Source organism: Ammospiza caudacuta, chromosome 2 (assembly GCF_027887145.1).
Source record: "Ammospiza caudacuta isolate bAmmCau1 chromosome 2, bAmmCau1.pri, whole genome shotgun sequence".
In the NCBI taxonomy this organism is placed as follows: Eukaryota; Metazoa; Chordata; class Aves; order Passeriformes; family Passerellidae; genus Ammospiza; species Ammospiza caudacuta.
In genome coordinates, this window is record NC_080594.1 from 72,301,888 (window position 1) to 72,329,057 (window position 27,170).

Here is a 27,170-nt window from a genome sequence, read left to right on the forward strand (position 1 = left end):
TAAGAATTTTTAATCATCAAGCAAAATTAATTTCCAGCTTTTACTTACCCTGTGGTATACTGGAATTAAATCTGTTGAAAACAGGCTTTCTGCAACTTCAGGACTAACCTGAGGCAAGAATCAAGTGTCTCCAGTTTTGTGGTACAAAGGAAGGTAACTAAATAAATACCATTTTAAAAATCTTCTGTGATTGTGTCTAACATACTCTAGATAGGAGTAGAAAACTTAAAATCATAGAAATGTAGTAAGAAAAAAAACTGTATGGATTCAAAGCCTGCTGAAGTCACTGGAAGTCTTTAAGTTACCTGGGATTTGTGCATTATCTTTATATTCCTCCAGATATTTGCCAATGAATCATATGCTTTTTGGGATGAGTGTCAGATAACTTGGAGAGGAGTCTTCTGCTTTATGTTTGAGGTGGTAAAATGTGGTAAGCTTTCCACATGTGTATTGTTTCCAACATGACTGAAAAAGAAGTAATTTTATGCTCTAAATTTGACTGGCAGTGATCAGTACAAATTCTGTCAAACTCTGGAATTTGATGCCCTATATTTAGAGATTTTACTATAGGGGGACTTCGCAAAACTTGCCTAGACACCATGGGATTCTTCTGACTCATAACAGAGCTACATGTGGTATTTTTGACATTGGTAAAAGTGTTGGGAAAGTCAGGTCTGTGCTAAAGATGTGAATGCAGCATGGTTTTGTTCATCAAGAATGTGAAAAGCTGTACATCTGTGACCTGCTTTGGCCAAAGTCCCTGGTATGAACCTACATTTGTTCTGGGACGTTTTCCTTGTATTGATATAGCCTGTCTAGTCCATGGCAATGCTTGTGGAGTGTTTTATAAAGAGCAACTTTGCTCAGTGGTGTAAAAGTCATTTACAGATGTTATTCTAATGTATTGGCAAAATGCCTCTTCACCCACAGGCTTATTTGGTTTTCATATTAAGGAATCTAAAGAATTGAGTGGGTGTGTGGAGTAGACAGGTTAGGGGAAGCCACTATCTTCTAGCTGCAAGGCAGATGCCCAAGAAAGCAGCATGGTCATAAGCATATTCAGGGAGTTATCTGACAGAGAGCTAGCCAAAAATGAATTTACCAGCTTCTACTGCAACTGAAAAAAATTGTCACTACAACCACCATGATGTGTGTGAAGGTGGATGAAGCCCTCTGAATAGGGGGCATGAAACTGCTTCTTCCTCTTGGATGGTGAGACAAACTCCTCATGTAAGGATAGCCACAAGGCACAGAGCTGACTGGCTGGGCAGGAGGACGACCTCTAACAAAAGTCACACAACCAGTGTATATACCAGATGGGTTTCCAAAGAAGCAGCAGGCCAGATTCCTCTCAGTCAGCTTCACCACTGGATAAGTTTTAGGATGATGAAGGGCTTATTTAAGTGCACAGATTTATGATCATGGGCCTACATTAGAAGCAACTCTCACTCTAACATACATTATTAATTTTAAATGTAATACCAGGTTTCTCTCTTCATTGATCCAGAATCTTGGCTATTGAGAGTTGTGAGTTAGAGGGCTCAGCCTGCCCCAGGGAATTGTGTCCAGAGAGTTGGAGTGCTACAGCTCTCCTGTTCCTTTCTGTTAAGTGGTTTTCAGTCTTGCAAAATAACAGCTCTGGTACCTATTTTCCGTATCAAAGTGGAAGGAATTTGGTTTTTTGTTTTTGTTTTTTTTTGTTTGGTTTTTTTTTGTTGTTGTTTTTTTTTGGGTTTTTTTTTTTAATATCTTGATTGGGGCCTGACTTTAGACTTTAAACTTTCTTTGTTTCTTTATACCAGACCTGAAAATCAGTGGCAAACCCTACAAACAACATGATTTCAAGTGAGGTTGCCAAAATTGTGCCTCTTTCCTCTGTGAGGATATGTCATTGATCCAGTTACAGTCAAGGCACCTCTCTGCAAGATGATAAGTATAGCAGTTTTGAGCCAGAGAAAACAGATCTACCTACATCCTCATAATTCTGGGTAATGGCCATAAGCCACAGAACTGTGCTGGTAATAAATCTGGCACAGTGCCTGTGAAACTCCTGGTCACCAGAATTTTACCACGTGAGCTGCATCCTGGGCAGCCATGTTCGCTGAAGATGCTGCAAGTTTGGAATTGTGGCAGCTGTGGAGGTGATGGCCACAGCCACATACTTCTTGCTGCCGAATATCTGCAGACATTCCCTTGACTGTTGCAGACAAGAATATGTCATACTGATCTGCAAAGCAAATCTCTACTGGATTTATAAGCAATGAACTATATGGTAGACAAAGTCTGCTAGCACTCTGCAAGCAAGTAGGCTGTGAAGAGATGTCCTGAGGCCCAGACATGCTGTCTCTTAAACCTGGGAGATGCCACAGACCCAACCTGCATTTAAAGAAAAAGACAAAAAGACCTTTTTCTGTTCAAAATGTACCTGTTTTTGTTGCTTGTGGAATGTTGTGGCAAGCAGAACAAACCAGGTCTGAGTGATTGCAAAATACTCTTCCCACAGTATTCTGTGGGATTTTGCTGTATCACACTGTCACTGAAATACAAACAAAGTAGTTGCCAAAGGTAGCAAATTCAAGAGAGAAAACCAGGTTGGGTGAGTTCTGCAATGTTTATGCAAAATGAGTATGAGACTTTGGCTTTTGCCTGTCATGTTGTGGTAACGTGTGCATGTGTGTAGTCAATGATAGACCTGTGTTTCATTAAGGAAAATATAAACTCTTTAACAAATTGTGCCAGCAGAAATGATTTCCCTTTGGATTAGTAGGCAGTGAGTAAAATGTGATTCATGATGATCACAACGCTCCAACAATGTTGAAGTGATATGATATGACTTGTGGCACAGCTCTGCTTGAATCTTAGTGCCACAGACTGCAATAGCAAAGTCTTTATGAAGACACCCTTTCCACATTAGAGGAGTAGGGCCACAACTCCGAAATTAGTGTGGTATGGAGGTTTGGCAAAGTTATTTCAACAGATTAATTTTCCTCTGCGGCACAGCTGGCTGCTTTGAAGGTACTCTGATTGTAGAAGAGACATTAGTTTCTTGCTGCAGTTCTACCTTCCTCTGGTTGATGCACTAGTCTTCTCAGAGCTTCTTCAGAGCTCTTCATTTGTGCTTACAGAGGTTGCTGCCCCTTCAGATCTACTAGCTGAGATGATTGGATGATGCCCAATTCAGTCTGTACCTGCTGGGTGTACCTTACCAGACACCTGGGAATTTACAGCCAGAACCAGCAGAGTCAGGAGGTCCATCCAGCTGGCCCAGAAAGAGTTGGGGGAAGATATTTCAGTGGCCTGAGGTGCATTGTCTGCACATCCTGATGGTAGATCTTTATCCAGTGAGTGACATCATAAGGTGGTTACAATTTTCTTTTTTGTTGCTAATTGTTAAAATACGCTGAAAATGTCTTGCTTTACTCTGTGCTTTTACTCTGTGCTGTGTGGGTGTGTGAATGACTGGATTCAGACATGGAGTTCATCTCTCCTACCCTTACGCACACCTTGGAGTCTGTTCTCTGATGTGTTTCTTTTGGAGGCAGTGTTACTTCAGCTGTCCCACCTTCCTGCCACTGTTCTCTACTTCTCCATCTCTCCCTTAAATGTGATGGTACAAGTGATCTTCATCTTCCTGGTAAAGGGGTTTGAGAAACACTTCCTTGTTTAAAAAAATTAATTAACACAGAGGTCCCCTTCCAACTGGAAGTGCTGCTGAGAAAGTTGCTTGGTGACTCCAGTTGAATACCAGCTGGTTTCAGGAGGATGTATGCAAGCATTGCAGTGCTCTAGTGCTGCGAGAGTTGTCTTTTTCAGTTGTTTAGAAAAAGTGAAAACTGAAGGCAGTCTTTGAACTCTGTTTTTAAGCTCTGTTTATTGTTCTCTGTAATGAATTCAGTCAGAGAGTTTAGTTTGTATGCAGAGATCTGTATTGGAGCCAGTCACACTGGGCTGCCATTGTAGGCAGAGCAGACAAAGGGGTATAGCTCCCTTTGCAAGGGGTGCTATACCTCTTTGTCCTTTGCAAGCAGAGGTAAGATGAATCATGCTTTTCACTTGTCCTTTGCAAGCAGAGGTGAGATGAATCATTCCCTCTCCTTCCTCTTGGAAATATAGTGTCCTGAGGTGACTAGGTCAGCCATTGATGTCTGTACAGAAGAGCATCTTCCTTGTGGCTGGGGCACAGGATCCAGCATCCTAAAGCACCATGAATAGATACTGGAAGAGAGAGAATGTGGGAAAGTACTGTATATGACTGCCCTGACACCATGCTAGCTGTAGAGCCAGTTCAGTGACTGACAGAACCAGATGTGAACTCTGAATTAGATGTGATTTATTAACCTTTGGTGGATTCTTCTTTAGTGAGTTTGTGTATTCTTCCTGTGTTAATTTTTGCATTCACAGTGCCCTTTGGTAAGAATCCTTACCAAAATCCTGTTTTTGAAGGCTCTTAAGGCCTTACTTGAAGGCTTTTAAATTAAGTGGAGTAAACACTCTTCCTAATAATGAGATATTAATAGTTTGGTAGAAGAATCTGGGGCTGTGTATTTTGTTCCAGGTTACCCTGTGTATTGGTACATGAGAATGAGTCTTCTGCTCAGAAAGGTCTGTCTTACTTCAAACTAGCTGAAATGTGAGCTGCTCATGTATGCTCATGGGTTCTGGTCAATCCACCAAATAGAATGGAAGTGCATCAGACTGACTTTTGTGTAAAAACTGGGAGCTGGGGAGGGAACAGATATTTGGGCCCTAGGTCATGCCTAAGGCTTAATATTTCAGCATAGTATTTGGCCAAGTTCTCAAAGGAGGGAAGCCAAGTTTGGCTGTTAGCTCTAATCAGAACATTTGCTTTTGGATGTGTGAATGCAGGTAGAGTTTTGCACCCAGGAGGAAGATGAATGCTGAGAGAGTTGCATTTTTCACAGAGCCTCTGTGCTTGTCTGTTTACATAGCTGTACAGTAAAAGGCTTGCCTTAAAAAAAGAGCCAAGTTAAAAAAACCCACAAAACAAGACTAAACCCACAACCTTACCCTCCAAAGGGCATAGCTAAAATCCTTCTTTGGGATTTGTAGGAAGTAGCTTGCACCTTGTGATTCCATTTCCTTTCTAGTCTTTTGAATCCTTTGATGTCATAAAATAATTTTTGTTACAAAATTGGGTCAGTGAATGGTGTTTGGAGTTTCCATGCTCTTCAGCATGCTGCAGCTGGGCAGTGCTGTGGGTGTGTTTTCAGCATTCAGTGTGTACAAAAACAATTTTCAGGTCAGTCTTTCACTGGAATACATCAAACTAGAAGAGTAATTTACATTTACCTTTGAAACTTTCCTGCTCACACCAATGGGTAATCACTGGCGCAACTAGACTGTGTCATGCAAAGTATTAAGTCTTGAATCTTAGATTTACATTTTTGTCACCAATAGCAGTATGTCAGACACCACTGCTGATTGCATTCCTTGCTGTGCTAGCTGAAAGTGACAGGAACTGCTGCAATTTAGACAATCTTTCTGATTCTGCCTTTAAAAGAGGTCTGTGCTATTTTTTCTGGGACAGTTCTTGAGGTGTATGTTGTAGCTGTGTATATCAAGCAGTTTTATACTAATTCATACCAACTGAACTGCTTTCTCATTCTATGTTAATACTAGATCAGTTCATGTGAATGAACTGGGAAACAAATTTCTCAGGTACTCCCAGTTTTCTCACATTTTTAAAACAGAGGCTCTCACATACTCTTGAAGTTGTTTTTCAGTTTCCTAGGCTTAGGGACAAGTGGACACTCTTCATTGATTTTCTCAGCTCCTCCTAATTTATCACTGTTTGTCCATGTGGTGCATTGCCCCTAGCTAGACACCAGCTGCCCACCAAAACTCTGCTATTGTTCCCATCCTCACCTGCACAGGGAAGAGAGAATTTAATGGAAGGGTTGTGGGTCAAGATGAGGACAGGGAGAGATCAGTCACCAGTTAGTATCACAGGCAAACTGTAAATTTCATTTTTCTCCCGGCTGATTTACGACCGGAGATAGCTCCGGGAGGCCGCTTGTTGGGTTTCTCGGCTGTTTTGGCTTGTGAGGTTTTCTGCTGCTGTTTTAGGCTGTTTAGGAATTCTCAGGGAATTCCCAGGGATGGCCTTGGAGAGCCGATGCTTCAAAGGACGAGGAGAGACTTCTGGTCTTGTCTCGGTCTTGGTGTTTATTAATTGTTTATCTAAAAGATTTTCTTTCAGCCCGACAGAGGTCTGCACAGCAAGTCAGCCATGGGCACACTCCCGAAGCCCCCGGGCGGTCACTTATCTTTATACCCTAAGTTACGTGTACAATATTTATCATTTTTCTCCAATACTTTCTACTCTTATTAACCGGTGCACTTCTAGTAATAACCAATCCCAAAGTGCCACCATCACCACAGAAGATGGAGGCCAAGAAGAAGAAGAAGAAGGACAGGACACGCCCCAATTCCTCCATCTTACTTCTTTAGACCCCCCTGTACCAAAATCCTAAACCCTGTGTTTTACACTTTAACTAACTTATCCCTTCACCATTCACCCAGTGGAATCCTCCCAGTCTTCATACAGGTCTCATCTCCTGTGTAGGATCAAAATCCTGCCACCAGACACTTCTGGCAACATTCCAGGATTCCCGAGCCCCCCAAGGGTGGTCTCGGCCTCTCTGCACCTCCATCCTGAGGTGCTGAGATCCCACAGCAAACCAGACTCAGCTTAGGGAAAAATTTATTTTATTGCCAATCAAATCAGAGTACTGATAATGAGAAATAAAACCAAGTCTTAAAACACCTTCCCCCCACCCCTCAATTCTTCTGACACTTGAAAGGAGTCCCTTTGTGCAGTCTATACTGGGAAGTTTCTGTTCTCATTGGAGTTGGGAATGAGGGGGTGCTCTCCCTCTCATGATGGAGAAATCAACAGACAGAAATGACAAACAAGCCTCAAGCATTTTGTGATCTCTGTGTGACAGGGCAGGGAAATAGTTCTGGGCAATGACAGTTTCAGTGTGACTGCAAATGTGCATTAAGCATATGAGGTGTGACTGACTGATAGGAAAGTTTCTGCCACTAGCAGGATGGCTGGCTGAGCTCAGCTGTGGTTAGGAAATCAAACTGGAATAAGCTGATGGGATGACCAAAGCTGATGGCTGTGGGAGACGGGAACTAGGAGTGTGCTGCTTGAAAAGTCAAGAAGTTTGCTGTATAACATTCAACAAGATGGGAAAATGGACGTGTCCCAAACTAACTTCCAGATTTACAGGTACAACTCCATGCTTTTTACTCACAGTTATTAGAACTGAAAATGTTGCTGTCTTAAGCCCAGATTTTACAATCTTGTAAATGATAGACCCATAATTTTTTCCAAAAAATGAATTTTTAGGACTTGAAATTGCAAAGGAAAACTTTGAACACTGTGTTTTGAAAAACTGTGGAAGGTATTACAGTCATTCTGAGCACAGGACTGAGTGCGTCACCCTGTGAAACAGACCAAAGATTGCACGTAGTTTGAAGGTTCATGTGTTCAGGAGCTACTGAGGTACTTGAAATACAGATTCTGCTTTTTTGAAAACTTGGCTCCCTGAAGTTCTTCTATTGGATAGGAGCAACAGTGTTGGTTCCTGGTATGTATCTAGCAGGATACTTACTGTCTTGTATCGCTTCAAGTTCTCACATGAACTCTGGGTTTTCAAGTGACTCAAGTAAATCTCTACAGGCTGCTGAGTAGTGGGAGCCCATGTTCCCTGCTTCTTGAGCCAGTACGGTTATTGCATAACAGCACTAATGAATGAGTAGTGGGGAATATTTTCATGTTTTCCTCTGTCAGTCTTTTCAGGCATGTTAGACACACAGAGATTCCCAGATGTATATCTGACTGCAGGAGTAGTTCTCAAACTCTGCATGGCTTTTTAACAGGGACCAAAAGTGAAGGTAAAATACCTGTCTTCAGGAGGGAGAAGTTAGTTGTGCTTCACGGAGGTGATGCCTCTTAGTTGGCTTAGGCATTCCTATCTATGGTAGAGTGAGGGTTATGAATTCCCTTCCAGCACTCTGGATTTTCTCCTGTGATCAGCTAAATGCTTCTGTTTTCCGTGTAGGTCTCTGTGTTTTATTCCCATGAGAGAGATTTTTCTTTTAAGCATGGCTACTGTGCAACCACACATATTCAGAATACACCAGGGATTTGGTTTGGGTTTTCTGCTCTAAAGAAATTGTGTTGGCAGAAAATTATTTGCAGTGCTGCAGATTCACAGTATTGTAAGTGTTCCTCCAGTGCTGGCTCAAAATGGGAGTTTGTTCAGGCTTTGTAATTAGAACCCATATTCAAATGTCTGCATGTATGCTATATAATTTGTTTAAGCATGAACTTAAAAGGTATTTTTGAGTTTGCCTGGAGGCCTATACAAAAATTAACTAATTGAGTGGATAAACAAGACAGATGATGCCTGATATAATTTAGCATGTTTAGTCAGTAGTACAACACTGATATATGTGATTTTATTGTTTTCTGTCTTTATAGCAAAAAAATATTGTTTATTTGTCTTGCTTAGAGTGAAAGAAAGTTCTTGTCTGGCAAACTGAGCTCACTGAGTTTCCTAATGGAGTCCTGAAAATGGGAAGGGGTTTAAAATGTGCATGTACTTGGTTTGGTTTCTTGGAAACCCTTATACCCTTAGCTAATATGACAACAGAATCACAGAATGGGTCACACTGGAAGGGACCATAGTGGGTCATCTGGTCCAATCTCCCTGCTCAGGCAGGGCTGTCCTATAACACATTGCACAGGGTTGTGTCCATAGGGCTTTCAAGTACCTCTGGTAAGGGAGCCTCCACAATCTCTCTGGGCAGCCTGTTCCAGTGCTTGGTCACCCACATGTCCTGGATATATCACATGTGATGTTCCAGGTGTACCTGATTCCTCAAGTAGAGGATCTGTTCTTGAGCTGTCCCTGTTCACATCAGTGTAACCCCTCATAACTAAAACAACATAATGAGGATCTCTACCTGTTACTCCCTTGTGTTCCAGCTGATGAACATTCCCATTAATTTAAATAGCAAATTTCATCTTCCCTTTCAAAAACATGCTTCTGTATATGTTTAGGACTTCTTTTTTTACCTTATGTGGCTTAAGTGAGGAATTAGTTTTAGGAGGGGGATTGCTTTAAAAATGGTACAGAATCCTGTGGTTTTGCAGGGTGTGTGGTTCCTTTTGAGTGCTGTGGATGTTCACATGTTCAGGCTTTCATGTGAAATTTTGCAGCAGTTCTTATTAAATACTGATTATTCACAGGATTCAGTATGGTGAATATTTTTATTTTTAAATTACTTCTTCATATTTTCCTATCTGAGTTACTGTTTTCATCTGTTTTAGCATTTTGATATCTCCAGGGATGTTATAAAAATAAGATTAATTAATTTTTAAACCTTCAGTTCTATTAGTAAATATTTAAAAGGTATGAGCAGTCTCACTTGTTGCTGATTTTATTTTTGGAAGGAAAGCTTTTGATTGCTCACTTATGTGGTCAGTTTGAAAGTCCTTTTTTAAACATATTAGAGTAGGTACTGTGTAACACAGTGCATTATCAGCAGTCTAGTTATTAAGAATTTATCAAGACTAAGGAAATAATATGCAGAAAGTTGGACACTTCTAATAGCTGTAGACTTAAGATGACTGGGACAATTTATGCTTATTTTATTACAATATTCATTCCACCACCTTAATGCATCAAGAAATGAAATTTAAAATGTTTACGTCTTTGATGTTAGCAAATGAAATGGATTTTTTGGCTTCTTTTCTCTTGGTTGTTGTTTTAGATGTCTCTGCTTTCCTTTTCATGGCTGAATCTCTTCCTTCCTTCAGTGCATCTTCAGTATAACTTACTCAGAGCAGAATTATCTATGTTCCTATTCAACTGCAAAGATTAGAAACTTACTTTGTTTTTAAAGGGTACCTGATAGTCTTACTTCACTGCAGATAACTGGCATTGGAGCTTTAAGAAGAAGCTACAAATACTGTAAAATTCAGCTGAACAGCTAGGAATTTAAACTTAAAATAAAGGTCTTAACAATGTTGTCTCATCCATGCACAGCAGACTAGTGCCTATCATGCTAACCAGGACAGTCTCACATTCAGTTTGGAGCAAAATAAGTGTTCTGAAATGACTGACTATTGCACAGGTTTGGGATTTTACAAATTTTACATGAATTTACATATTTGCTTACATGTCTATAGCGCTCACTTCCTACGTAACTTTTTATGGTTTTGGCATTAGCACAAGACTTCAGTAAGTCTTAATTTTGCTGTCTTTCTTAGTACGGTAAAGTGCTCAATATGTACATTGATATTCCTATTTGAAACCTAATGAAAGCTGATTTTTATATTTGATCCTAAACAATGGATTAACTCATATGCCTAAAAAGTATCCAACATTTCCTGATGTTTAGACTAGAAAGTTTTATTTTAGGCAGAGAGGCAGAAGTTTGTAGGATTGGGAATGTTTTACATTGGTGTCCCTAGAGATTTTATATATATAGAGGTTAGTGTAGATAGAGCTTCTTGGCTCCATCCATCCATCCGTCCATCCATCCATCCATCCATCCATCCATCCATCCATCCATCCATCCATCCATCCATCATCTTTCCTTGAGAACACATGCTGTTTGAAAGAGGAGTTTGAAATCTGGTTAGCCATAAATATTAATTAAATTCTTGGTGTGGGTTCTTGCTTTCAAAGTCATAATAACTGTTGCCTTGTGCTCAGTGGGCCAGCTCACAGTGGTTATTGTAGAGGGTAATGAATGATGTTTATTTATGCTGTGTGCTTGACCACATCTGGGGGTGAGAACATGCTGGCAGCTAATTGGCCTGGCAAATGGTCAGGCTGCTACAAAGCAGTAGCTTGTCCTAGGCAGGAAAATAAAATCTCAGGCAACTGTCATCCCTTTCTCTTATTGATGGTTCCTGGTGGAAATGACAGACATTAGCTGTGGATGTGATACTGAGATCTGCTCTTAATGTATGGATTTCTTTCAGTGAATACCTTAGATCAGTTTGCTGTTTTTAACACCTTGTGAATTAATCTCATCCCCAGGGACTCATGTTAATTGCTAGTTTGTAGAGTTGCGTTCATCTGTGTTTGCTCTCCTTTTTGTCCTGAGACACTTGCATGCTTCACTTTAGAACTGATCCTGTTAGTGAATGTTGAGGACAAACAGTCCAGCTGGGCAGTCTGTGTTGTGTGCCTTGGTTGGCATTGAGCAATTTCCTGAAAGTGGTGCTGATGCTGCCTTTAAAGATCTCAGAACTTTGGGTGTCTTTGAGTTCGAGGGAACCAGAATCACCAAAAATGAGAGAATTGCAATAATTCTTCAGTGAGGGGACAGCAAAGAACACAGTTTGAATTTTTATGCTACTTATGTGTACTAAACTACCTTTCTCAGAGCCTGAGCCGTGCAGGTACTCCCTGTCCCTGCAGACTGCTGTGTGCCTGTGCTGGAAGCAGGCAGTTGTCTTCATTCCAAGCTTAGTAGCACTTGTGGGAGGAGTTGAAGAGGCTTTTACTCCTTAAAAACCCAGGATACATTTAAGTAGGTCAAAGCAGAAGGAATAGGAGGAGAAATGACACTGTTTGGATTGGTGACAAACTGATTGTTCCAAAAGTTGTGAGGATGTGATTGACAGCCCGCCAAGACATCCTTCCCATGGCTACTTGAAGTTGATGTTAGCAGGAGGGAGGAATAAAGTTTGTATGCCCTGCTAAATAATTTTGGTGTGAAAACAGAAAACTTGATTGTTATTTGAATGGCTGTTAGCATGTAAAATGACCAGATTAACAAATCCAGATAACACAGCAGATTGTAGTATTAAGGTTATGCCATTGATTTCAAAGCTAGGTGTAAGTATTTTCCTGGGTCCCTCTGTTGTATACATAACATCTATGAGTAGAAAATAGATTCTATTTAAAAAAAAGCAATTCCATCATATGTTTTTCATCTTTCCTTGTATTTGAATGAGTTCTCTGAAATTTATGTATTTTTAAATTTTCCTTTTTCTTAAAACAATTTTAGTACTAATATTTATTTATTTTTGGAAGAGCATGTGAATGTTGTTTAGTCTACTTTTTCAAGGTATGTAAAATAGGCAAAGGACAGTTGTATTAATACTGGGTGGGTAAGAAAATGTAAATTAAATAAATGTAAATGAAATAAGCCTTTAGCTTTATTTTTGCCAACTCTGAGTGCTTTGTGATATTGCTTAGAAAACCAGATGCCTTGCAAGCTTTTTGTAAACAAGGTATAGAAAAAGGGATGCCTTGTTCTGTTATTCAAGAAACAGTGGGGAAAAAAATCATGCTTATGCAATCAGGAATTTGGTGGTGTAAAAAGAGAAGGGAAAATATGGTAGCTTAAAAGCTTGATATGGGATTACAGTTGTTTTTAGCACTTGATGGTTAAGCGTCTTTTACTGCTCTGTCTCTGAACTCCCATAACTCATAATTTAGCTGCTGATTCAATTGTGTGATGATTAATTGTCATGAACAATTCCTTGAAGAGCACTATAAATTTCATTTTCATTTATCTGCTAACTGTAGCAGTTTTTACTTCCTGTTATTTGTGTGTTGGTCACCCAACCAAAAGGTGCATATGCAGAATATAGTCAACATATACCAAAACGGTGCATATGCAAAATATAGTCAACAGATATATTTGCTAGAAAACCTTTTAGAGCTCACTTTTACATGCAGAAGACTGTGCTGATCCTCTGATTTGCTGCTGAATTTTCACCATTTTTTCCTCTTGTATTAAGTAGAAAATGTATGATGAACAGATTAAGATGAGATGATTTTTCTCTCTGACAGTACTGTTCTATTAATAACTGTAAATCTTGTTTTCTCCCCCTCCTCCCTCGCATCCATAACAGCTAGCCGATGGCGGAGCCTCTTCTCTACGCCTGTCTCCTTGGCTTTTCCCTATAGTCCTGTTGCAAGACTCACCCCATATACCAATGGCTGTAATAGTCCCAGCTTCTCTAAAACTTCCAGTAAAGCAATACTAACACCTGAGCGGACAGGTAATGCTTATCTTTTTATTGATTTACGGTGCTTACAAAAGTGCTTGATTGTATCTAATCCTGCTAGCATTTAACAACAGTACTCTTTTAAAATGATTGTATATGAACTCATATCTCAGAGGGAAATTGGAGTTTTGGGCATTTTTTTAATGCCCTAAAATTTGGCTGTTAACTACAAGTGTTACGCAGCATGTTACGGGAGAGTGATGCTAGTAAATACCACTAATGATTTACCCAGTAGTACAGTTGTGATTGTGTCAGCTTCAACAGTCCCCAGCTTTGTTGCTCATTTCTGCCCCATGGTGCCCCTTCCTTGTGTCCACAGAAACATATGTACAGCTGTGTAATGAAATTGGCAGTGAGAATTTATAATAAGAAGAGCTGGCAGAATCATGCCTGTTTTCAAGCTGATATTGTTGCTTATTTTCAAGATTTGTTTTATGTTTTACACTATTTTTCAGGGTACACATAAGTTCTAGGAAAATAGAAAACTTTCTGTGGTCTGTAAATTGCAAGGATTTTCATTTTCCTTCTTCACTACAGATATCAGGAGTCAGTTTGTATCTGTGACTGCGCTTAAACTGCAGTGGCAGTGGAGAAAACAATCTTCTGGGTGAAAGACAGTTATGTTTCATTGCTGGCAGGAGCAGGCATGGGCTGAGGATGGGCTGATGATCAGTGTCACACCCATCTGTGTGCAGTGTTCCTTACAATGCTCGAAATCACTGCAGAAATTCCTATTTTAAGGGATATGAGCACTGTGGGTGAGAAACAGCTCCAGACAGAGAGCCTGCTGTAGCTGTCTGCGTGTGAGTGAAACATCTTCCCTATTCAGTGGGATGAAGCCTAGTTCCTAAATGAACTCATGCTGTTTGAGGTACCCTCAGGTACCTTTTCTAACTTCCCTCTGCAGCTCCAAAAGAGCACAGCTGTTACTACCTCTGCAGAACCTCAGGGACTGCTGTAACTTAAACATTTAAGAAAGCAAACACATTTACTCCATGCAATCCTTCCAAAACAAAGTAATCCCCTGCTTATCCTTTTCTTTTGGAGATATTATTAGAAAATAGCTGAATTGAGGATGAATTTTAGGTGGCTGCTTTCAGCAGTGCTAGAGGATGCAGACACACCTGTGATACAAGCACAGCTGGTGAGCCATAGTCACAGCAGTTCTTGCCCTGCAGGCTCTGGGTCTCTGGTGGTCCACAGGACATTAGAAAATTATTTACTGTTTTAGTTGATGGGACTTTTCTTTAAAGTTGGACAACAACTAGCTCATGCAACTAATTGCAGGTTAGTTTATATTTTACTATTACACTCAGGGAAAAAGTATAATCCAGAGCCTTTCAAAAAGGTAGCTCTGTGAAGAAAGTAATGCTTTCTCTGTTGCATAATGTTCAACCCTAATTGTTACTGAGATTGAGTTACATGATAATTATATATAGTTTAAAAAAATAATAGTAAAATTTAGCTAAATGGCATTTGAGTATTGAGCAGAAGTCAGTGACACATATCCACTTGTTTTTCAAAACAGAGTAGGGAGAACCATAGTTCCATAAGAGAGATGCAAATGCAGATTTTGGTTAGACTATACTAATCTGAGCTGTATCAGAACAGTATTAGGTAAATTATTCATTGTCTGGGCTATGCAATGCTATTTTGGGAACAAGCCAAGGAATTCATGATCCATTCATACACTTACTACTTTTCGTGAATATCAAAGCTCTTTGCTAATTGTTAGTGAATTGCACTACACTTCTGTAAGTTTTTATGTGCTATTCAGAAAATGTTTTAAGCTACTGTAATGTAAATTCAGATGATTCTGAATGAAGTTGGCCATATTTGTAGCCTAAAGTGTATGCTTTCTTACTTAGGGTACATTTCTAGGAGTTCCCCTTTGAGTCCACAGTCATCGGTAGACAGTGAACTGAGCACTTCGGAGCTGGAGGATGATTCCATCTCCATGGGATACAAGCTGCAGGACCTCACTGATGTTCAGATCATGGCTCGTCTACAGGAGGAGAGTAGGTGGCACTTTTTTGGTTTTCACAACAGTCTGAGGAAGACTTCTTATTATAGTTAAAACTGCTCCAGTCTGGTCTCAGTGAAGTAAATGTTTTTTAAGTTGTATTGCCTCTTGAGTGGCAAGTGGAAGTACTCTTCACCTGCATGGAGAAGGTGTGTATGTTGTTGGGTTCATGTTAATCTGAACTGGTACTGGATCTTTCAAAATCTGATGTTTATGTTTTCCTGAATATTAATTGAAATAATTCTATTTCTGGACAGGAAAGATCCTAAAGCATTTTTTCTCATACATGCATTTAATGAGAAAGGTAAAAATAAGCAGCTCTCTTGGCTTTCTTTGCCTCCACTTCAATTTTCAGATGAGTTTTGAAATGAAATCCCGCTTAAATACAGAATTGGGGCTTTTAAATTCAATATCTTGGTTTAAAACTAGTAATTATGCACAAATCTGAGTCTAAAGTCTTCTTTGACATCGATTTTAGTTTGGCTTAATAGTAATTTTTGTAAAATGTCTTTATGAATAAATAAAACGCATTTGACTTAGAGGTTACTGAGACATTAAGTGGAGTATTTCTCCTGTATCCTGTTAGTGCCAAGTGAGATATCAAGGAGGAAGTGATGAGATTAAAAGCAAGAGAAATTCACAGACGGGGCCTGAATGAAAATGCTAAGTAATAAGTGATTTTATAAATCAAAAATAATAAAATGAGAAAAAAAAATTAGAGCCATGATCTGGCTGAAGCCACCAGACTGGGCAGGCAGTGTGATCACCTGCCAGCAGGAGAGCTTGCTGAATATCTGGTGGGATGCATCATGTTCAGCAGAGAAATTAACAAGTGTTCTGATTTTAAAAAGAAAAAAAGTTATGACTGTCAGGGTTACTAAGGATTGCATTATTTAAATGACAGCTGTGCTCATCTCCTTCAGAGTGAGGTTTAAAAAATACTTCAGGTACTGAGCTCTTTAAGGAACCAGGGCATTGGCAGACTGGAAAGAAAAATGCTGGTTTCTCTTCAAATCTGTGTCATGTGCAATTGATTGTATGTCATCCTTGTAGTAGCAGCTGGTGGACAATGTTTGAGCACGTGACAGTTGTTGACCACTTAATCCTGTGGAAAGTGGCAGTTTATGTGCACACAGGCACGCTCTCTTCACAGCCACAAATAGAAACTCCCACTTGAGGAGAGGGAGAGGAAGCATATTAAGAAAGTTTGCATTATGAAGCAAAGACATCTGTTAAAAATTAGAGCTTCTTGAAGGTCTAGGAAGGTTGTTATCTGCAGCTACTTCAGAGTTACTTGTCTCCTGGAAGTGCAGTGTTTTTTCCTTGGTTGCTGGAGAAAGGAGGGATGTGCAAGTGATGTAAATGTTTCCCTCTCACTTGATCTGGAGCAAACAGGCTCTTACAGGGTAGTGCTTATTGTAAGATGGTTTTCAAAACCTGGCATTCTGAGAGGGTGTACTGTGTAAAATACAGTCTGAGAAGGTTGTGTACCTCTGTAAAATGCAGTTGTGTTACCGCTAAGCCTTGTCTATGGGACTGGATGCTATCAGGAAGTAATTCTTTTTCAGGGAGTTCGGAGACCCAGAAGATTTAGGTGGGTTGTAGGCTTAAGAAATGTCATTGTAAACATTTTTGTTGCACGAATACAAATGTTCAATAGCAACAGCTTGGAAAACTAATGTGTGTGTAATTCCTCTGATTAAGAGTATTGAGAAGTTAAAAACTTAGTACTCATGTAATCCTTATTGGCAGAGAAATATGTGCCTCCTGAGAGTGGTTCTTCTTAGGAAAGGCATCTCAGACATCGTCTGGGGACTCTTGTATTCTTTTTTAGTATTTTATTAAAAAAAAAAAAATTCAAGGAGAGAATTCAGGCTTAGATGCCTGAAAGGTGGATCAGATGAATCCTATATCAGATCCTCAGCCTGATTAGATTTTAAATTCAATTCTTGATGTAAAATTCCGTCTACTTACCTGTGTAGTTTCCAAGATTGAAGTGCATATTTAGAGTTAATCACTTAGCAGAAGCTGAATCATCCTCCTCTTGGAATTTACAGGCCTTAGGCAAGATTATGCTTCAACTTCAGCATCTGTGTCAAGGCACACTTCCAGTGTTTCTCTGAATGCGGGAAAAAAAGGGACATGCAGTGACCAGGAGTATGATCGCTATAGTCTTGAGGATGAGGAAGAGTTTGACCACCTCCCACCTCCGCAGCCACGTCTGACTCGCTGCTCCCCCTTCCAGAGAGGGATTCCTCACTCACAGACTTTCTCCAGTATCCGGGACTGCAGGAGGAGCCCTACTTCCCCACAATTCCCTACAAATACCTATCAGCAGCCCTTCTGCTCTCCTCAAGCCCAAACTCCAGAGCAGCAACCAAATAGGATTAATGGAGGTGGGTTGCATGCTTTTCTGAAAAGTGGTCTTTTCTCTGCCAAGTGCCAGTGCCATTTTAAAGATGAATTGTACACAAATTGTGACAAACATTGTGACAGTTTAAGCCTGTGTAAATGATGAAGGGATGTTATTGTTAAGCGGTTTTCTACAAAATGTAATCTGTGACCTGGTCATGAAAGTTGTGGCTTTAGTCTGTTTTAAAATGCTGCAAAGATGACCACAAGTGAAGAAAGAAGGTAAAGCAGAGCATGTTTTAGCAGGCTAATAGTTGGCTAGAAGAACCTCTGGGGCTTTCAAGCTTGATGTACACATGTCCGTTCTGGATGCAGTAAAATAGAGATCCAGGTTTTCAGATTTTAATTTTATTTCTTATTCCTGAGTTTGCTGTTAATGCAGCTGTGCTGTGATGAGTGCTTATGGCCTTTTGCTTCTGTTCCAGGTCTGATAGGGCTGATTGTTAAAATAGTTGGAGATAATGTCACTCCCAAACTATCCTGAGTTATTGCTGCTTGTTTGCACTGCATTTGAGATGCATTCCAGAATATGGAAGATTTGTATCTCGATGCTTACTCACGATTTAACTTTCCCTCCATTTTTGCTGTTAGCTTCTTTTCTTTCCTTATTATGATCACAATTTTTCTTCTTTCTGCTGCATTTTACTTTCCTATACCTTCAGTCTTTCCCCCAAGTTAATTTTTAACAATCCATTTCCATCCAGGGTCTTGTTTGTAACATTGCAGGTTACAGCTCACCCTTGGGCAAGAAAATAAATGTGTTGTTCAAAACAACATATAGTTGCTATTTATGGTGCTACAGGTATGCATGTTGCTTTTCTGACAAACAAGACATGACGGGTTGGTGCCCAAACCACTTCTATTCAAAGTAAGCCCTGGCATGGAAGTATAATTGACAAGTGACAATATAGAAGGAGAGGTGATGTTAACAGAGGGTAGAGCAGCGTGGGTGTCTGTTGGTACAGCATTTGTGCCATATTAATTTTAATGTTACTTCTCTTGTCAGGGAGGTACAAGAGTGGGACAGCATTGCTGGGCTTGCAGAAATGTTGGCAGTTTGAAAGGAAACCTTTGGGACATTTTTGTTCAGGAATAAGAGAATTATTTGTTGCTGCCATGTTTTTATGTGGCTCCCAAATATGTTTTGAATGGTTTTTTTAATGTTCTGTGTCAGTGGAACTTAAGCATTGAATTTCCTGCATGAAAACCTTTAAGGTACTAAAAACATTAGACTCCTAGTTTATTAACTGTGAAGTGTATACATGTAAAAGATTACCATTTTATCACCTAGTTGACTTTTTTCTCAAGATATTTGAGGTGTTGGATAATGTGTTTGGCATAACCCAGAAGCTGGGGATGTGACTTCAGTTACCTGTTTGCAGGATTAACAAACATTGCTATAATAGTACCACTGTCTTTAGGAGGGAATGATCTCCTCAGCTTCTACACCTTCAGCCTCTAACACATGAAACTCTGATCCATGTAAGTGACAAATACTGATGGTGAGAAACATTTGTTTGACTGTGTTCTTTTGGCAGACAAGGAGTCAAGTGTTCACTGTACTGAGGGTGTCTGTGTAGTATTACATCTTATCAGCACTTACCATCTTGGCAACAATTTCATTATCTCTCAAGAATTCCTGCACATTGAAATGGAGGTAGACTGCAAAGCCAGAATTTGTCTGTAGCTCTCTGTGATGTATGGTGTGTTCCACACTGTTAGTTTACAAGGGCAGTTGAAAAGGAAGGATGTGGAAGATGGAAAAACAGAGCCTTTAGTTTCTGCCTTCAGTATATGTGGAAAGCATGATCCATTATTAATAATTAAGTCACAGATACCACATGCTGTACTGCTCTTGGCCATTCCAGCAGTCTTCCTAAATTTTTATCCCTTTGTCTTCTCCCAAAGAGATCACTTTTGCTCTTGTATGTGCAGTCAAGGGACTGGCCTCTGCTTCATCTGGCATTCACAGAGCTTTTCATAAAAGAAGAACAAGCAGCAAGTAACTGTTGAATTTTGACACTCAGTCTAGGGTAAAAAACCCAGTATTTAGCTTTGAACACAGTATTTCTAGTGTGTCATAGTCTACATATTTAGCTTAATTACAGTTTTTTGCCTTTAGGCAAATAGTTTGAGGGATGCTGCCCTAGTTGCTTTTGGTGAACTTGGTTTGGCATGGTCCTCTAGGCGAGGTACTTAATTACCTGCATGTGAAAAATATGGTGAAGGTGTGGTAAGCCTGGAAAATTTCCATAATTCTTTTAGGAGTATAATATTGTTTGCCTGATGAGAAGCACCTACATTTAAGTGCTGAAATGTGGATGCCCACGTCTGTATGAAGGGCCTGATTCAGCTGTGCAGGTAGAATTGCATGAGGTACTTTGCTGCACCGTGGCTTCCCCATCACCCTGTGTCAATGCTGTTGAGCTTCCATAAACAGCCCAGGATCTGTGGGATGCCATGACGTAACCTTCACATAGGCACTGACTTGTGCACCAGGTGTCTGGTCTCTCACTTTAGCTTGTTCTTCATTCACAGGATTATATTTTAGGTAGCAAATAAATGGTTTGCAGTTTCTGCTCCTCTAGTGATCTTCTTTCTGCCTTTCCTGGGAGTGAGAATAGTCTCTCAAATGTTTTCCAGCTGTGTCTGAAGCTATACTTCAGTGAGCTCATACATTGTTCTTGCCAATGTATTGTACCAAAGTGCTACCCTTGCTGTAATATTGACACTCTGCCCTGTTTTAAATTGCTGTACATCTATTTGATGATAAAATTACGTACTTCTGGACCACACCACACCATGTTACCCCCACTCTCAGGTCCAGGTTCTTTATCTCACCTTATTCCACTCATGCCTGAATGAATGGTGTCAGTCTCATTTACTGCCAGCCCCAAAAGCTTGCTGTACTGGAAGGCTCCTGGTAAAACACTAGTGTAAAGTGGCAGGTGTGTGCCAATCTTAATATGTTTAGATGTGAAATACATTGCAATGTGTTTAAGGTGTATGTGGGGCACTCCCAGCATGAGCTGTAGGTGTACTGGTTGTTACTTTTAAACAACATTTTCACAGCCATTGTCTGTGGAGTGTTTATGTTATCTTTGCTTTCTAATAGGTTTTATTGCCACTTCTGGCAAGAATATAGATAAGCTTTGTGTGAAATCTGTCTGGATTTGTTTTCCTTGTTGAATTACACCTTTCTAAATCAGCTGAATTTTCTGTAATGATGAGTTACATCAGAAAAATTACATTTGTAAACTTTTTAAGGTATCCTGATTTTTGGGGATTTTGTAATTGGTCGATGGGTCAGAAAATAGATAATGTAAAGAAAAACTGAGAGATAGTTCACAAGCTGTTCACACCCTATCTGTTTCAATTAACTTAAGCGAATTTGTCTAGTTAGTGAGTGTTTTATACTTAAATAATTCTTTTAATATGTTTGCAGTGGAAAGATTTATGCTTATGTCTCTCTCCCCTTAGTCTAATTTGAAGAAGTTACTATTTAGCAACTTAAAATGCTGCTAACTATTAATATCCAGAATACTTTATATATAATCATTTTCATAGAAGAAATACCACAGAAAGTCATAAAACCAAGCTGATTTCTGCTTTATATTGTCCATAAGTATTAATTCTTTTTGTTACTTTGATGCAAAAGTAACTGCCCTCTCTTCAAATTTTAAAATATTTATTTTATTTCTGTTAATTAATTTTATTAATTAGCTGATAATATTTTTGCCCTTTATGCTTCTGATTTTCTGAAACCAGAAGTAATGGTTAACTGTAGTGCTGGGAAATCATCCAGAGTAATCAAAACCCAGATGACAAGATATTGAAAATGGAATTGATTTTCTTGTGTTCAGGCCTACTTTCCATCTCTTGAGATCAGCTTGCTCACAACCTTTTATCCTGGCAGACAAAAGATATTGTAGATATTTTATGTAGATTTTAAAGTGTCCATTTTTATAATACGTGAAAATTAGAAACTTTGTATTTTGGATAAATTATTCCAGGTAAAGAAGGAGTTTATTATAATGCAGTAAGAAGAGGTGGATGAAAAATATATGGTTCATAGAGTCACATCGCATTCAGTCTGGTTAATCTTACTGTACATTTTCTATTTCCTTTTCATGTTGTTTTTTAAGTTTTTGGCTTGGCATAAACCTTCCTAAAAAAGCCACAGATACCATTCACTTGAAAAAATTCGCTTTTCCAGAAATTACTAGTTATGAGTAACTTTCTCGCCTACGCTTCAAAAATATTAGGGACATCATTGGCAGTTGCCCCATTTTGAAAGCTGCAGTTGTGGTTTCTGTTTGTTGGTTGGGATTTTAAGCAAACTCCAGGCAGACATAGAAGAGCAGCAGTACGTTGTGTTTAGATAGAGGTTCAGCATAGACTTACGAGGTGTTCTCTGCTCATAACCTTTCTTGCTCAATAAGAAAGGAAAAATTCTTTCTAGGAGATTGTTGCAGACTTTATTACAAAAAAGGAGTAAAACAGTATTACTTTGCTGCCTTTGGATTATATTGAGGACAGTGATCAGTGGGAGAACTCATGGAAAGCTAATGGAAAAATCTTTAATTGGCTCTATCTGTGGCGGGAGACATATGCGTGTGGAACCAGGATGAGATGAAGTAATAATTCTGAATAAAATGGAGGTATTGACATTATTGAGAATGACATCACTCACTTAACTGAAGGTCTTGCTTTAATCTGTATCTGTGCTTTTACACACTGATGTCTCTGTTGTATCAGCTTGTGATTCCACAGACCATTAAAGAGACCCTGGTGTATTTGGGATGTTACAAATGCTATAACTGTGATAAATGTAATGCAGATACTCATCTCACGTCCTCAGAGATGAGGAAGAGAAATTATTCCCATAAAGTGCAGTTGTAATAGAGTCTACAAGAGAAGTCTACAAATTTATTAAGGATTTCAGAAACACACTCTGAATGTCTACATAGTATAGAACATAATACTTAAAATCAAGAAGCACAGGTTTTTTCCTTATAGCTTTATCCTGACCTATTTTTACATACAATACATGTAAAGCAGAATTGAACTTGCAGGATTTCTGTGAAAAATTTAAATATGTGTGAGAAACTGCTAAGGTAGCTCAGACAGTGATACAGATTTCTCTGAGACACCAGTACTTCTGATTCACTGTATTACATTTCTGTGCTTTTGGTGAGGTTTGGGAGTCCTTTTGTTCAAATAAAACATTGACAACACTTGCAGAGAATAACTGTGAAGGAATAAAAGTGTTTTAAGAAACTTCACTGTAGAGTCAACTTAAGCCCTCCCTGCAAGGAGAACCTCATTGGATGAGGCATTTTCTCAGACTGAAGATGATACTGACCAAGGACTGCTACAGAAGTCCCCATCTGGCAGCCCACCAAGAGTGCACTTCTTCTGGAGCAGCTTTGCTCTGAGGACAAGGTCTGTTTGCATGCTACATGGAATTAATCTTCGGCCAGTGATAGTGTCAGGTCAGGGAAGGGAAAAGGAAAGCAGCGGTGGAACGGGGACAGCCACCAGCGGTGCGGGGATCAGAAGACAGAAGGCAGGTGCTGCGTGTTCTGGTGTCCTGCCAGAAAGAAGCTGGGCCCCTGATCCTGAGCTGACTTCAGAGAAGAAATAGCATCAGAGGAAGAACTTCCTGGCAAAAAATCAGAACTGAGGCAGCAGCTGGGTGAGAGGCGAACTGTTGTCTTCACTGGAATTTTGTGGAATGTTTGACAAAGGGATGCCTTTTCCTGCTTTTTGACCTGTTTCTAGTAGTAGTGAATACGATCTGTGCTGTGGGGTGACACCTTTTCGTGTACATTTTCAATTGAGGGCATAGGATCTGTATTTCACAGTTCCCAGCTTTTCTTGTGCTGTAGAGGCAATGGGCTAATTCAGCATGGATGCCACATACCCATGTGTGCATGTAAACATGCAGTAGGCAGTTCTGCTGCAGATATGTGAAAGGGCAACGTATGCTGCTGAAAGAAAGCTCATGAAATTACAAGCATGTGTGTATATGCATGAATTATTCTTAGAAGGTGGTAAGAGCCAGGAACCAGTTATTAACTCCCCTTGCATGACCTATCCTTGAATTTTCTTCACATGTACAAATACCTCAACAATACAATCAATGTCTGTAGGTCATAGTATTTTATCTCAAAGAAGGCTGGGAAAGGCAAAGATACACCTGTGTTGCTTTATATGGCTGCATTCTACTTAAACACTGTATTTTTTTCAGCCTAAGTTATAGTTGAGACTCAGTAGTGGGTCACAGTAACAACTATGGATGCTGTTGGAGATCATCAACTCCAGTCTTTGACTGACAACCACCTTGCCAGCTAGACCATGGCACCAAGTGCCACATCCAGTAATTTCTTGAACAGGTGTAGGTCCTTTGAAGTCTCTTACTGGTGTTACTATCCACTTCTTCCTAAAAAACCAGCTGCAAGCGACTGATGACAGTTTTAGGTTTGTCACTGAACCAGATTAGCGCAGAAGAGGTAGCAGAAACTGTAGCAAATTCCAGTGTTCATCACAAACAGGATGTTTGAGCAAATTAATTCTCAACTGAGAATACATCTCTGTTCCATCTCCTCTCTATTCATTTTCTCATCAGTCTTAGGACACCGAAGAGGTCTGAAAAGTGAAGCAGCTTGGAAAAATATTTTTTTTTCTTCTCATAAATTTTCAGCAAGTTCATATCTATTCACATCTCAGTGGCCTGAAATTATATTAAAATCACATAATTCCCACCTTCTGGTTCCATATATTAAGCTCACAAGAGCCATCGTTTCATTTACAAACAAAACATCTCTAAGACTCTTTCTACTGTTCTTAGGAGGGAAGCAGGTGACAGAACAAACTTCAAGAAGAAGATGAAAGAGGATGCATCATCCACAGAGATGAAAGCTGCAAAATGCCATCAAGGTGAACGTTTCTGGGTTTTCTCCAAACACAGAACTGACCCGCTATTTTCATTGCTTTTCAGGGCCATTTATCTCAGCAGACACAAGGACCCATCAAAGAAGTAACACAGCTGCTTGATGGATGAGAATTTGCAGGTGCAGCAGGAATCTGCTGCCTGAGGAGTGAATGAATCAGCAGCAGAGCAAACTGCTGGAACAAGAAGGGACTAATGAACAGGAGGCAAAAGACGTGGCCACCCAAGACATGGAGGAAATCCAAGCTACTTCTGTACCTATTTTTCTGCTATTGTGGCTGCATCCACTGGACAGTTCAAGGCACAAGTAATGCCTGGGCTGGCTGATGCAGTCTCTAAGTGGAAGAGCATGTAGAGTCCAAAGAATTCTGTTATAAAACATGATACTTAAAAAGCTATTTTATGCAGTGCTGTCTTTCCTACCGCCATCCTGCTGCTCAGACCTTTCTTTGCCAAGTTCTGTGATGTTGAATTAGGATTTCAGAACCTAGGACTTCGAAAGGGTAGGCTAGGACTCCAGAATTAACTGTAGCTACGGACATCCCAAACTCATGATTTTTTTTTGTCACTCTTGCCCAAGGATTGCATCACAGGGTGACAGTGTTCCCTCTTCAGTTTGCAGAATTCTTGAATATTTTAGAGATAGATACATACAGCAGCTGTATGGGTGCTATTGTTTGCGTCCCCAGGACAGTTTTGGAAACCTGATAACTGTTTTATCATTGTTACATCACTGATATTAATACTCACTACCTGACTGCACCACAGTGGTGATCCCCTTGCTGTTCATTGCTGTACCACTGACAGTTTCAGTCAGTAGTTAGTCACTGAAGCACAATTCTGACTTGTTTGGTGAAAGATTGTCTGTGCTGTAGTTCTTTATTAGGATTTGACTGTACCCTGGATCACAGGGATTCAAACCTTATATTTCCTTTTCCTGCTGGAGATACAGCCTTTCTGTGACACAGGTTGCTAGAGTTATGTAGGTATCACAAATATTGAGGCTACTGTCAGTGACTCCTAATAACTTGTATAGATAGAACTGTACTGTCATGTCTTACTACTTTTCACTTGTTAGCAGCTTTAAGGATTAGATGAGCTAATAATGGTGCTAAATAGGTTGGATATTTATGTAGACTGATGAATGGAGATTTCTAAATAAATATGCAGTTTCTGTGAACTGAGCCAGGAGGTTGACCCATGCCAGCAGTTCCAGGGAGTGTGCTGTGTTGATCCTATGCATAAAACCAGAGCATCAGTCTGGAAATGCCCTGCTCTCTGTGGGAGAGAGCACTTGTAGCTGCTGTGACAAGACAAGCACACACCTGCTTTCTGTTGCAGTGTGAGAAGTGTCTTTCTGCCAGCCTGTGGAACCTATGTGGAACAGGAGCTGGTGATCTCTGTGCCGGCCATGCTGTGAGGGGCGACGCAGCCACCTCGGCAGGGCACAGCACTTGTGCTTCTGAACCTGGCCAAGAGGCAAACCTTGGTGATGTTGTCAGTGACAATTGAATAAATGCCCCTTGTTTTCCCACAGCAGTGCTTTACTGAAGTCTGCCATGTCACAGGACCAGGTCCTTTAGTCTGTGCCTTTCTCCCAGTCCCTTCTGATTGCACATAACTGAGTCATCTCCCTTTGGCCGGATGGCAGAAGAGACCAGAAGAGTTTTCCTTTAGATTCCCTCATGGTGGTGTGGTTGGGAAGATGCCTTGAGATGTCAGGAAGGTTTCAGTTCCTCTCTTCAAATGAGCTGGTGTGACTGGGATTGAAGATGTCTTCTGACCTCTTTAGACACTTGCTTAGCTGTTGTACCTGCCCCAAAAGCATCTGGGGCATTTGCAGCTTTCTTTTTGTGAAAAGTCCTACAAAAAACCTTACTCTGAAAATGCCTACCAAATCAGGTACCACAAGTGAGGTAGGAGGGAGAAACACCAGATTTGAAAATTCTTATATCGACACAGGGCTCCAAGCAACTGAGCAGAATCAAGACTCTGCAGTTTTTGCATGTGGCTGCCTGCAGAAACTTAACATGCTAACAAGGTTAGGTTCTGAATGGAGTTACTTAGCATCTTACTGGCACCTGAAAGCAAGACTTCAGTCACTTAGGATAGATTTCTCACCTGTCTTTCGACATCCATAGAGTACATAGCTGTGTCTGACTGCCAGTGCAGACTTGCTTTTGTCTTCACTGCAAAGAAACAGGCACATTTAGGGCATGGTTCACCTGACCTACTTTACACATCTATGTGAAACTCATCATTATTTATTGTTTAAATCCTTGCAGTTCTGCAAATGTACTGCCTATTGGTGTCTTTAAAATGACTTGTGAATAATCATGCTGTTACAATAGACATAATGGTTCCATTTGAAAGCTGTCAATAACATATTCATGTTCTTCTGGTAGAGCAAAACCTCTCTTTTTGTTGAAATAGTTTGTTATAATTCTGATTTTCTGCAGGAGTGATGCTGAGGCTGCTTGTGTTTGTTGGAAGTTCTGACCTGACTGTGGGTGTTGTCTTCTTTTGCTGCAGACAAACTCCGCAGAAGCATGCCTAACCTCGCTCGGATGCCAAGCACCCCCACCATCAGCAGCACCCCTGGCTTTGCTGGTTCTCCTGTCACTGTGAGGAATAGTCAGAGCTTTGACTCCAATTTGCATGGAGCCAGTAATGGGATTTCAAGGATGCAGTCGTGTAGTAAGTACCTG

General features: G+C 40.1%; 1 protein-coding gene across 2 annotated transcripts in view; it reads left to right on the forward strand.

The window, feature by feature from the left end:
- The window catches only part of SLAIN1 (SLAIN motif family member 1), a 49,938-nt gene that overhangs the window by 15,596 nt on the left and 7,172 nt on the right, over window positions 1–27,170 (forward strand). The window contains exons 3-6 of one of the 2 annotated variants that reach the window (XM_058799939.1): window positions 12,917–13,066; window positions 14,941–15,090; window positions 17,153–17,491; window positions 26,995–27,159. In XM_058799939.1, the coding sequence (XP_058655922.1) occupies window positions 12,917–13,066; window positions 14,941–15,090; window positions 17,153–17,491; window positions 26,995–27,159 (804 nt within the window). The remainder of the gene's footprint in view (window positions 1–12,916; window positions 13,067–14,940; window positions 15,091–17,152; window positions 17,492–26,994; window positions 27,160–27,170) is intronic. The other variant, XM_058799940.1, reaches the window with a different exon arrangement.